The 12,152-nt window shown below is 41.0% G+C and overlaps 1 protein-coding gene across 5 annotated transcripts in view; it reads left to right on the top strand.

Moving 5' to 3' along the window:
• Positions 1–10,125, top strand: part of GRIK1 (glutamate ionotropic receptor kainate type subunit 1) — a 438,918-nt gene extending 428,793 nt beyond the window's left edge. For 3 of the 5 annotated variants that reach the window (XM_065913539.1, XM_065913535.1, XM_065913534.1), the window contains one exon: positions 9,970–10,125. In XM_065913539.1, the coding sequence (XP_065769611.1) occupies positions 9,970–10,125 (156 nt within the window). Of the gene's footprint in view, positions 1–9,474; positions 9,562–9,969 lie in introns of all 5 variants that reach the window. The other 2 variants (XM_065913533.1, XM_065913531.1) reach the window with 1 other exon arrangement.
• Positions 10,126–12,152: the final 2,027 nt, after the last annotated feature.

Below are 12,152 nucleotides of genomic sequence, written 5' to 3'. Positions count from 1 at the left end.
AAACTGGAGGGAAATCATTAAGTTTAAATGCTATTCAAATCCCTGAGAGGAGCTCTCATGACCATCTCTGAGCCAAGCCCCAGTTTGGAGGGACAGAAAAGTAGAAACATCAGAAAATCTCAAGGGAATCCCAAACAGAAAGTATCATTGTTGGGTTAATAGTATATAACCCAGGAGATGGCAAGACTTGTAGAGAAATCATACATCCAACTGTCTCTTAAATGACAAAATATCAATGTCTGGTCAGTGAGCCTAAAAGCACATTCAGAGTCCTGCTTAACCTCAGAGCATGCCAGGGCAAGCATCCAAAAATCCATGGCCCTTCCCAACCAGGAGGCTTGTGGAAGGCCTGAGAGAACCAGTGGATTAGGAGACTTGAGACTGGAATGGAAACGATTCAATACGTAGTCCTGATATGGAGACCACAGTGGAACCTCAGGGGATCTCAGAGGATGCAGCAGAGATGGAGAGCAGCAACCATGGTCTGGCAGGATGTCACATCCCTGAGGGAGCCAAAAGGACAGAAGTGACCTTGGACCAGCCACTCCCACTATCACCAATACCCAGGCCCTTGATCAAACTCTGCTAAGCCCAGACACCCCTGGGAAAGAAAAGGAGAAGAAAAGTGGAAAGAGGCCTGTATTAACTGAGCCATTAACCAAATGAAAGCTTGGTTTTAAACCAAAAGTGAGTTAACCTTGAGTTGACAAGATCCAGTGGCAGATGGGGACCTCTAGGCTAGGATGAGTTGCTATTTTTTTTTTAAATGACATCACACAACTTTTTTTGCACACCCCAGTTTGGAGCTTGAGAAAAATGTGTACTCGGTACATGTAGGTGTATGCTAATACCCCAGAGACACGCTGTGCTGTGCCCCCAGGTCCTACGGGTATCCATAGCCATCTTCAGAGTTCATTTACCTCCAAGGCAGGGTCATTCTCTGCATGAAAAGAGGCATGCAAAGACTATATTGGAAGTTTATTTTTATGATTCTAACACAGCCTCTCAGTTGCCAAAAGGACCAAGCCCTCTTCTCTGTGAAGTGAGGGGATGCCAGTTTCCATGGTATTAACTCAGACTGCCAGGCAGAGCCAGGGTATATTCATATGAGACCAATATCCAGAGGCAGTGGGCAGCCTCCTAGCTTATCAGAGGGGCTGGTGCAGGCTCAAGAGATGTTAAGTGTTAAGTGTTAGTCGCTCAGTCGTGCCCGACTCTTTGCGACTCCATGGACTGCAGGCCACCAGGCTCCTCTGTCCATGAGATTTTTCAGGCAAGGATACTGGAGTGGGTTGCCATTTCCTTCTCCACGGGATCTTCTGAACCCAGGGATCGAACCCGGGTCTCCTGCACTGTAAGCAGATTCTTTATCGACTGAGCTACAAGGGAAGCCCAAAGAGATGTAAGGAAGCCAGAGATAAGCTAGAGGGTCAGAGATGAAATTCACACTGATCTTTGACAATGACGCCAGAGAGGAAAAGGCCCTGTTGAACACTTTGGGTTGGCAGGAAAACATATTTTTGCCACTTCTAGGCAAAGAGAACTGCTCGCCTCTGGCTGGCCACGTGAGCCCCCCTGAAGCCCACCCTCACTACAGAAACAACTCTGTTCTTTGGCCAACGGGCTTGGTGGATCACACCCATCTGCCACTTCTGTGCTTTTTCTGGGGCAGCTGCTCTTGAGAACAGTCAGAGGCCATGGGAGACTCGGAAGACTGTCTCCAGCTGGCCCCCTGGTAGCCCAGTGACATTTCTCCACTCAAGTGATGGCTTCTTCTGATAGTCTGGGTCCAAGAGTGGGCACAGTTTCCCTGTGTTCTGAATCCCCCGCCACCTATCAGGCTGTTTTGCCTTCTCCCACCCCTTGAGAGTTTTATCCCAGCAGTGACAAGTGAGGGGCCCCTTCTCAGCTATCCCTTGGGGTTTAGGCTCTCCCAAACCTGGCTGGACATTTCTCCTTGAAAGCAGATACCGAACAGTCCAATCTTCCCCACATGGCCCAGTCACATATGCTGGATCCAGAAGGCTCTCAACATTTACAATTCCAGGCACCTTCTTTTTTCTCCTTTCAAACACCTGACTGTTGTAATTAATAGCTTCAAAGACAGCAATGGCTTCTATAGATCCATACAAGTTTATTTCAGAACTCAAAGCTGCAAATTTGACTTCTTTTTCCCCTTGGTCAACCCTACCCTGAGGGCCATGCATATGAAAGCTCTTGCTTTAGAAGTAGAAAAAGAGAGGTTGAGATATAGAATTGGAAATAAGCACATAGATTAGTATCAAAATGTTCTGCCTTGGTGTTAACTTCGTATTTCAAAACTTTCTATAAAATCATCTCTAAAGTTAGAGGGAAATAAGCTTCTCTATATCCTAAGAAAGGGGTCCCTAATCCCTGGGCCACACTGCAGGATGTGGGTTGGGGGCAAGCAAGCAAAACTTCGTCTGTCTCCCGTATTGCAGGCGGATTCTTTCCCAGCTGAGCCACTCGCGGAGCCCATCTGTATTTACATCCACTCCCTACTTTTTGCATTGACACCTGAGTTCCACCTCCTGTCAGATCAGCAGTGGTATTAGATTCTCATAGGAGCATGAAGCCTACTGTGAACTGTGCTTGTGAGGGCTCTAGGTTGTGTGCCCTAGAATCTCCCCTCTCCCAATTTTTCCTGGAAAAAATTGTCTTCCATGAAACCAGTCTCTGGTGCAAAAACAGCTGGGGACAGCTGCCCTAAGAGCTTGGGGATTGTGGACAGTCACACCAGGTGAAAAGAGAGAGTGAAGAAATGACATCCCACACTATACTTAATTTAATTTAGTGGAAGGAAAAAAATTCTAGATAAAATCCTTAAATAAAAATGAACCCAAGAAAGATGATCCGTGTGTATCTGATGCCATCAAGTAACCCTGTCTTCCCCTATAGATATATTTATTTTAGTTTAAAGACCTTGGATAAGAAACAAGGAATTCCAGGGCATGCCTTCATGCAAGAAATTAGAAGCTTAAATCTAGAACCTGAGAGAGCTAAAATGCCAGCAAGAAGCCTCATGTCTGTGGACAAAAATGAAATACAGAAGAAAGAGGGTAAAAGGACATAAAGATGGTGAAAACATGGCATTAAAAGGAGCTAGGAAACATGAGCTACTAGCATCTATGTGCTACAGCCAGTGAGAGAAGACAGGCTCTAGGGGCTGGTGCCTATGAAGAGCCCATTAAAAGCATAAAAAATGCAGTGAAGTGGTCTATGAAAGCAGTAGCTGCTGAGTCACAGGTTCACAGGTTCACAGGTTCACAGGTGAGGAGAAGGGCGGGGACCACACTTTGACATTTTCACTCAGTGTTGAAATTTCCTCCACTTGAGAGTTTTGGTACTAGCTCAGAGGAGAACCAGCTTCCTCATGAGCTTCAGGGCACAGTTCGTCATAACCACTCTTATGGAAGCTACCGTGGCGACTCTCAACCTCAAAGATCCATTTTTTAAAAAAAAACTCCAAGGATGGTCACATAAAAGATGACCCAGGGTTTCTGCACAAACTCAGAAAACTGATAAAACCAGAGTAGATGATGCTCGAATTCTGAGTTGTAGGACACGGGAACTGCACACAAAGACGGTACACGCATAGTTCCTCTAAGACTCTCCTTATGTAATTAGTGTGGAATAATTGAAGCCTGATCTCTGTTCTCAGATCATCAATTATCTTGAGAAGTAAAACACTTGTGCAAGCAGGCAACCAGACTTTCCAAAACCTTAAGATAGCAAGAACATGAGCAGGAGTCTTCTGTCACGTTCCTTGAAAAACTTTTGGACTCTAGGCCCAGAGCATATTGAACATACGAGGTTTACATCCACACGAGACCTGAGAGTTTGCTAGTATTAAAGGATGTGAATGCTTAGTCCTTCTTATTAAAAAAAAAAAAAAAAATTACTGAGACACTGCCTCTGCTGACCCAGAAAATAATAACAATAGTTGTAATAATCACATTATTTCTCAGCAAATATATATCTACTGATATTCTATATTTTTCTAAAAATGGTTTTACAGCAAAACTTCAAATCGCAGCTTGCCTTTAAGTTAAAGCCTGTATATAAAATTAAAGATTTTTACAGCAGTAAAATGACTTTAATATTGCCTATATCATTCTCTTATTCTAAGCATAAGGTGAAAATTTATTACACAATGTTACAGATCACTTCAAGTGTCTTTGAATAAGGAATCTAATAAATTAAAGGGAGAAAACTATACAAAATGTAAAACCTGTATTATATTCTTAGGTAGGCCCGACCTTCTAAAAAATAATGTGTCAGAAAAACCCTTGAAGTTATGTATTCAAAGTAGTTCTCCTAAACAGTACTAAAGAATGAAAGCACTGAATGCATAAAAGTGGAATATACAATGAGAAATCAACCTGATATTCACATCCTGATGCCAAGTTTGCAACCAATATGAAAGCCTGTCCCAGATGGCTTAGGCTGGGTTCTTTCAATATTGTAATCGAAAATCAAATCCAGGCACACAACTTTTCCTATAATGTAAAAAACATTCTCCACCTTAGATTTTTTTTTTTTTTCTGAGGCATTTTATTTTAGTTACAAAAGGCGAAGAACTTAATTAGCTCCTCCCAACCCTTCCAGGGAAAGAGTTGCATTAATAGGATAAAGGTGTCAGGAGAGAATAATTTATGTTCATATTCACACTGAAGTGAAGTGAAAGTCATTCAGTCATCTATGACTCTTTGCAACCCCATGGACTATACAGTCCATGGAATTCTCCAGGCCAGAATACTGGAGTGGGTAGCCTTCCCCTCCTCCAGCAGATGTTCCAGACACAGGAATCAAACCAGGGTCTCCTGCACTGCAAGCAGATTCTTTACCAACTGAGCTATCAGGGAAGCTGTACCAAGAAATCAATTATTGGGGTTAATCCAAAGATTAACAGTAGTTAATTAACAGTCAATTAACAGTAGTCAGCAATTATAAAGAGAAACAAGCCAGAAAAGGAGGTAAGACAAGGCAGAAGGGAAGGAAAGGGGAGTTGATGGGACACACCATCTACACTGAAGAAGTGGACAAGAGGAATGACTTCCTGCAGAATGAAGCAATAGCTCCTTTTTAAAAGACTTGGGATGTAGTTGCTTCACAACGTTTCATTGATTTCCACTCTACAACAATGTAAATCGACTATACGTATACATATATCCTCCCCCTCTTCAGCCTCCCTCCTATCCTACCCTTCCCCATTCCACCGCTCTGGGTCATCACAGAACACTGAATTAAGCTCCCTATGCCATGCAGCAGTTTCCCACTAGTATCTATCTCACCCATAGCAGTGTATATATGCCAAGTCTACTCTCCCAATTCGTCCACCATCCCCATCACGCCCTTTGTCCACAAGTCTGTTCTCTGCATCTCTATTCCTGCCCTGCAAATATGTTCATCTGTACCTTTGGGTCCCTCTTCTTTTAAAGCTAAGAAAGCTATAGCGCTAGTTGAAGTTTCAGCTGCAGTCTCTAATAGATTAACTTCTATTTCTCAGTTTCCTTTCTTCTACAAGAGAAATCACACACACACACACACACACACACACACACACACACCACTTTATCTTTGGATAGAGTCAGGAACAGCATGATGGCAGTACTGTCATTCATTACTATACACATTCATTTATCAGTGAATTTTCCCATCAAACATATCATCATAGTGATTCATTGTAAATGGGGGCCCATAGGCACAAAGACAATTACACATTTAAATGACAAGAAGTGCAGTTAGTTTCCATTTCCTTCTTATAGATGAACACCTATCATGAACAAGATACAAGCTGTCATAAAAACCTGTTACTGCATAAACACCAAAGCGTGCTATGGGCTGGGTAAAACAAGTAATAACAGGCATTGAAAATTCTATGCTTTAAACCTGCACAGAACCTACTTAAACTAAAACACTGTTTATAAAATATTCAAAGGAATTAGTGCAAAGGAGGACATGCGAAGGCTTAAACTGAAGAAATATCAACTTTTTTTTACTGTTTCTCTGCTCCATGCACACACAAAATGGATGATAGACAGATAGATGATAGATTGTTGCTGGTCTTCAGTGGCTCAGTAATGTCCTTTGTGACGCCATGGGCTGCAGCACACCAGGCTTCCCTCTTCCTCACCATCTCTCAGAGTTTGCCCAAGTTCACGCCCATTGAACTGGTGATGTCATCCAACCATCCCATCCTCTGTCATCCCTTTCTCCTCCTGCCTTCAGTCTTACTCAGCGTCAGAGTCTTTTCTAGTGACTCGGCTCTTGGCATCAGGTGGCCAAAGTACTGGAGCTTCAGCTTCAGCCTCAGTCCTTCCAATGAATATTCAGGGTTGATTTCCTTTAAGACTGACAAGTTTGATCACCTTGTTGTCCAAGGGACTCTACATAATTTCATAGATAGATGGATACATAGATCAGTAAGTGCCATAGGCTTAAAATATTTTCAGTGATACATAACATTTTATTTTAAAGACAGAGAGTAACTACTATGTGCCAGGTATTGTGCCTGAGTGTTTAACATATGTCAGGTTAATGAGTCTCATATTAGCTCTATGAAAAGGATTCCTCAGGGGAATATTTTTATTTGCTAAAAAGAGAGTATTCTACTATTACTTTCAGTTTACAGACAAGAAAACTGAGAAATAAAGAAAGAAAATAAACACTTGTCCAGTAAGCTTAACCTTCAACTCCAGTGTTCTGACACCAGGGGCAAACTCACAATTATAATTCATGGTCATCTATGTAGGTCCATTAAAAACATGAATTCCATCTACCAGAGAAGAATAGGGCAACCCAGGATCCAAGCTCACCAGGGGGGTTTCCAGTCTGCAAAGCACTGAAGGACGCTGCTGCAGTATCCTACCTCTAGTTTCCTGTCTCTAGAGCAAGGCAGCTAGTGGGCATTTTTATGCTTTGTATTTTCTAAGAAAAGAGCTTAGAAATTTACATCTTCACGCCTTACCTGTAGTGTGTGTGTGTGTGTGTGTGTGTGTGTGTGTGTGTGGTTGTATGAACATAAAGGGGCTCGTAAAACCAAATCTGGAAGTAAAAGCTTGGAAAGCTATCATAACTTGGATCCTAATTCAGAAGCTCAATCTTTAATATGTTACATGTATTTTCAGTTCTTAGATTACAATAGGCAAATTGACTCAGGAAGACAAGCCTCTCCCAAGCTACTCTGAGTTGAAAGATGACCTTCACACTTTCATTTCCTGTGGATATGAGAGTGTGTGGTTTACTCAAGTTCATGGCTGGAGGGGCCTTAAAGGTCATCTTGTTTTGTGACTATAGCAAAAACTTGGAAGCAGAAAGGTCAGCCCCAATATCTTGCCATTTTCCTTTTGACAGTTGGAGACAGAGTAAGAATCAAAAAGAAATCATAGTTTATGACCAAAGACAGAGAAACCAGGCCACTGATAAAATGATATTTATATGCTTTCTCACACAGGCAGGAAGAAATAAATACCCAGGGTTAATCAAAAAATGAAGAAGATGTTTGCTGTATTTTCAGGCAATCAAAAAATTGGAGGGGGATTTTGTTTTGTTTTTAAAGAAAAATTTGATTGATAGGTATTATCAAGATAAGATTTGTGATTGCCCCTTTACCCAAAATAAGAAAAGAAAGACTTAAGAGTCCCTTTCTGGCTATATCTCCTACATGAGCCATGTCTATTAATAGAAGTCCAGTTTGGTGGTTTTCCGTGCAAAGCAAAGTGATTTGTCTAAAATTAAACATCTGAGGGACCTCCCTGGTGGCCCAGTGGTTAGGACGCCAGGCTTCCACTGCAAGGGATGCAGGTTCAATGCCTGGTTGGTGCCACACAGCGTGGCCAAAAGAAAAAAGTAGAGGAAAACAATCAAGCATTAAAGAATTCAAGTGAAACAAAAGATTATAGTTCTTAACATATTTTATGAGGAGAGAATCCACAGAATGCTCTTTATAATGACTTAATTAAAAGGATTAAGCATCATGGTGTGGGAGATTTCCAGTGACAGCTGTTAATTTGGGGAAGTCAAACGAGCTGAGTTCAAACACAAGCTCTTTAACTTATGAATCATATTTCTTGGGCAAGTTATCTAATACCTCTAACAGTAAGCTTCCCCGGCTATACAGTGGGCATAGGAACTCCTTTCTAAAGCTGTTGTGCGGTTTATGTGTCAGAGCACATGTAAACTCCTCGGCACTCCTTCCTTCTCTCTCTCTCCCCCTTCCATCTTAGTGAACTTTCTGAAACCAGAAAAGTCCTGCGCAAGAACACTTTCTTCCGTTCAAATAAAATTCTGAACAAAGCTTGCAAAACCAAATACAGCGCCATCTAACACAGTGACACTATAAAATATTCATTCTATCTTAGTAGCAATACATAAATTCCACATCACATAATGGCACAAAAATTATGTTTCATTTGTGACACCCTTGCCGTTACATTTTTTGAAGTATAATTCTTGGGAAGCATTTCTGAATTTTTCTTTGTGTGCTGTGACACCCTCTCAATTCACTGAAGCCACAACTTACCATTTGAAAGAAAATTAACATGCGTGACCTGAATTTTCATCTTTTTTTTTAGTACCATAGAAAAGCAAAAATGAAATTCAAATCCTATAAACACTTAGGTGTAAAAGAAACAAGAACGGATATGCAAACAGCTAGTTTCTTAGAGGTGTGAGCCTGGTAAGCCAATAATTTACACCTAGGGTCTAAATTTGTTAAGTCTGATTCTCATATCAAGTAGAAGAATTAAAAATGCTACTTGTTTCAAATGCATCACCTTTTTTATGGAACAAAGTAGGGTGTCAATTTTCAGAAAAGCATGCTGCCCGTTGGTACAGAAGGACCACACAAGACATTCTGTACTCTTCACACAAGGGCCACCACTTTCTTCCTGTCAGGAACACGCACATCCTCTAGAAATCAGCTGGTGGCATATGATCATTTGGCTTTCAACTCTGCATTTTGTGAGTTAGTGGTCAAGGAATAGTGTTTGCACTGCCATAAACTTTACCAAAGGCTTTGGGTTTTTAGAGAGCGTTTTAGGAGCCGTCTCTTCAAAAACAACACTACTTTGTAGAAATCCCTATACAAGCAGAAATTTGTCACTCAAAGATCTTCTCTTGGCTGGAAAAAAATGATGGCAAATTACGTCTTATTACGCTATTTATATATTGTGCATGTGAACAGATATAGCATAATTATAATAGACACATCTATGCACATATATGCCATCTGCATATGCATAACTTTTTATAATCATAATTCCATTTTCTTTTCATATTATGCCATCGTCTTTGCTGTGCAGTTCAATACCATATTATTTTCATTTCAACCACAGCTGCATCATTGCTGCTGCCAGATCTCTGTTTATTTTATTTATTTATTTACTTTTTTTTTTTTTGGAGAAAATATACAATTTTAAATTGTTTTTTTTTTCTTTTTTTTTTTATCAGAAAGGAAAGTCATCAAGAATTAGATTTTATTTTAGGAACAAAGTAAGGTTTCATGGGAGAAAAAAACAAAGCCTTGGTGTAGAGAAGGTTTGTTCATTTTCTATAGCATTACTGAAGTGTCCGTATGCCTTGATAATCCTATCAATGTTTGGATCATCTCACTGGGGGAAATGACTTAATTTAACTCTATTTTGGTGTCTCCGCAAAGGTAAGTTTTCTATTTTGAGAGCCTACCTGGGTAGTTTTCTGCTACTTCATTTGTGAATGAAATCCCAAAGTTTGCCCAGCTGACTTGCCAAATCTGTTTCCCCCAGTAGCAAAGGTGGGTGGCCAGTGGGTGGAGGAGGAGGTGTGGGAAATGGCTGGGGATTCACCCTGTAGCAGAGTTACCTTCAACCAATGTCTCATAATCCTAAACGCCTAGACAGGAAACAGATCAATGAAGGCTGGAGACAAGTGAATCAAACTGATGCTCTATTATTTCATGTTCTCCAGTGTCTCTCTTTCAATGCCATCATGGAAGAACTGGGAATCTCACTCAAAAATCAGAAAAAGTTAAAGAAAAAGTCAAGAACTAAGGGGAAATCATCCTTCACAAGTATCCTTACTTGTCATCAAAGACGAACTCAGAGAAAAGAGACGATGGCGTGAGCTGACAATACACCTGGAGTAAGCTTTCAGGAAGAAAAACACGCTTACTGCAGGTTTTTGGAGAAAGGATTTCTAACAACGGTGCAATGTTTTCCATACATCTATATGCATAACTCGGATTACGGATACAGATACAAGAAATACAAAAGTTTAAAAAGCTCAGATAAACTGAGATTACTTGGGAAGTGGCACGGATTCTTTTGAAATGAATTTGTATGCTCACTTATTTTATCTTTTCTCTTTCATCCCAATAAACTGCTGTGTGTGCTTTCTAAATAATAATAAAACAACAGGGTTTTTTTTTCCAGAATGAGTTTGAGTGTTGGTTTGTTTTCCATCACTTGCTCTGATTCACAGTGTTTGGTTTCCAAGTGTTATCAGCTGTCGAGTTTGCTCTTTCGATGAATCTTCTTATCTGTTCAGCCTGACAAAGCCATTTCTGGCTGTGTTAAAAAAAAAAAAATCTTTTTAGTTTGTACCAAGTACCTTGTTTTTCTAGTAGAGTGAAACCATTCATCTTTGTGTTTTTAAAGTCTAATTTTATAAGTAGTTTGAATGGTACTTGGATCAGTGACTATAATATAAAAAGATACCAAAAAGGAAAAATTCATTAAAAAAATAAAAGGGTCCACCACATTCAAGGCACCCTTCTAGGTTCTGGAGATACCATGGTGAGGAAACAGATATGATCCCTGCCCTCACACAGTTCATAATAAAATGAAAAAGAAAAGCATTCCAAAAAGCAACCCAAAGCTGGATTGCACTTCCTCAATGGAGGTCAGAAGCTGCGGGAACGCACAGAGTACTTAACCTGGGATGGGACAAGGAGGTCTTCCTTGAGGAAGGCACAGTAAGTCCTCTACATATGAATGTGTTCCCTTCCAAGAGTCTATTTGTTAGTCCAGTTTTGCTCATATGGTCAACAAAGGAAGCTAGGAACGGGACTAACGCAATCAGCTATAAAGTACTGTGCTGCAGTAGGTTTGTAACACCTTTCACACAAATAATACATAAAAAGGCAAACACAAAAAATAAAGAAAACATTTCAGTCTTACAGGGCAGCACCTTGTAAAGTGCAGTAGTACAGTACAACACCTGGAATACAAGGGCTGGCAGACAAGTGAACAGACAAGGAGAGTTACCAGCTGGAGGAGTGGGGGGACGGGAGAGAGGGTAGAGCTAGAGAGTCATTAGCACTGTGCGATGTCACTCACACCTGATGATGGAATGCACATTTGCATCTTTGAAAGTTCGCAACTGGAAGGTCCGTATGTAGGGCATTTACTGTATAGCTAAAATCTGAAAAGAGGGCAAATTAATCTGTCCCAGGAGAAACATCAGACAGAGAAGGCAAGTGTTTCAGTTGAAAAAACAGTGTATTCTAAGGCACTGCCATAAGAAAATATAGGGCCAGAATGACAAAAAAAAAAAAAAAAAAAAAAGTAGTCTATTGGCTAAAATGCAAAGAGTGCAATGGGGCCCAGAGGTAATAGCCACTCTGGTTGAGGTTAGAGAAAGAATTGAGGGAAAGAAGACTAAGAGAGGAAAGAGAGAGAGAGGGTCCCTTGATCAGCAGCCCAGAGGAAGGATACTGTAGCTTGGGCTAAAGGAATGCCAATAGGAAATCAACCCTGACTACTCATTTGGAAGGACTGATGCTGAAGCTGAAGCTCCAGTGCTTTGGCCACCAGTTTCAAAGAAGTGAGATGATTCGTTGGAAAAGACCCTGATGCTGGGAGAGACTGAGGGCAAGGGAGAAGGGACGACAGAGGATGAGATGGTTAAATGGCATCACTGACTCAATGGATGTGAATTTGAGATCTGAGCAAACTCTGGGAGATGGTGAAGGACAGGGAGGCCTGGCATGCTGCAGTCCATGGAGTCACAAAGAGTCAGACATGACTTAGTGACTGAACAGCAATAGAGGAAGGCCAGAGAAGCTCCACTGCATGACAGAGGTAACTTAGAGGCGCACTTCACACAGAGTTCAGAGAGTGGTCTTGAGGGAAGAAAGGAAGTTCAAGAAA

This window comes from Muntiacus reevesi, chromosome 21 (assembly GCF_963930625.1).
Source record: "Muntiacus reevesi chromosome 21, mMunRee1.1, whole genome shotgun sequence".
In the NCBI taxonomy this organism is placed as follows: domain Eukaryota; kingdom Metazoa; phylum Chordata; class Mammalia; order Artiodactyla; family Cervidae; genus Muntiacus; species Muntiacus reevesi.
Note: the sequence above shows the minus strand (reverse complement) of the source record. Positions and strands in the feature narration are given on the sequence as shown.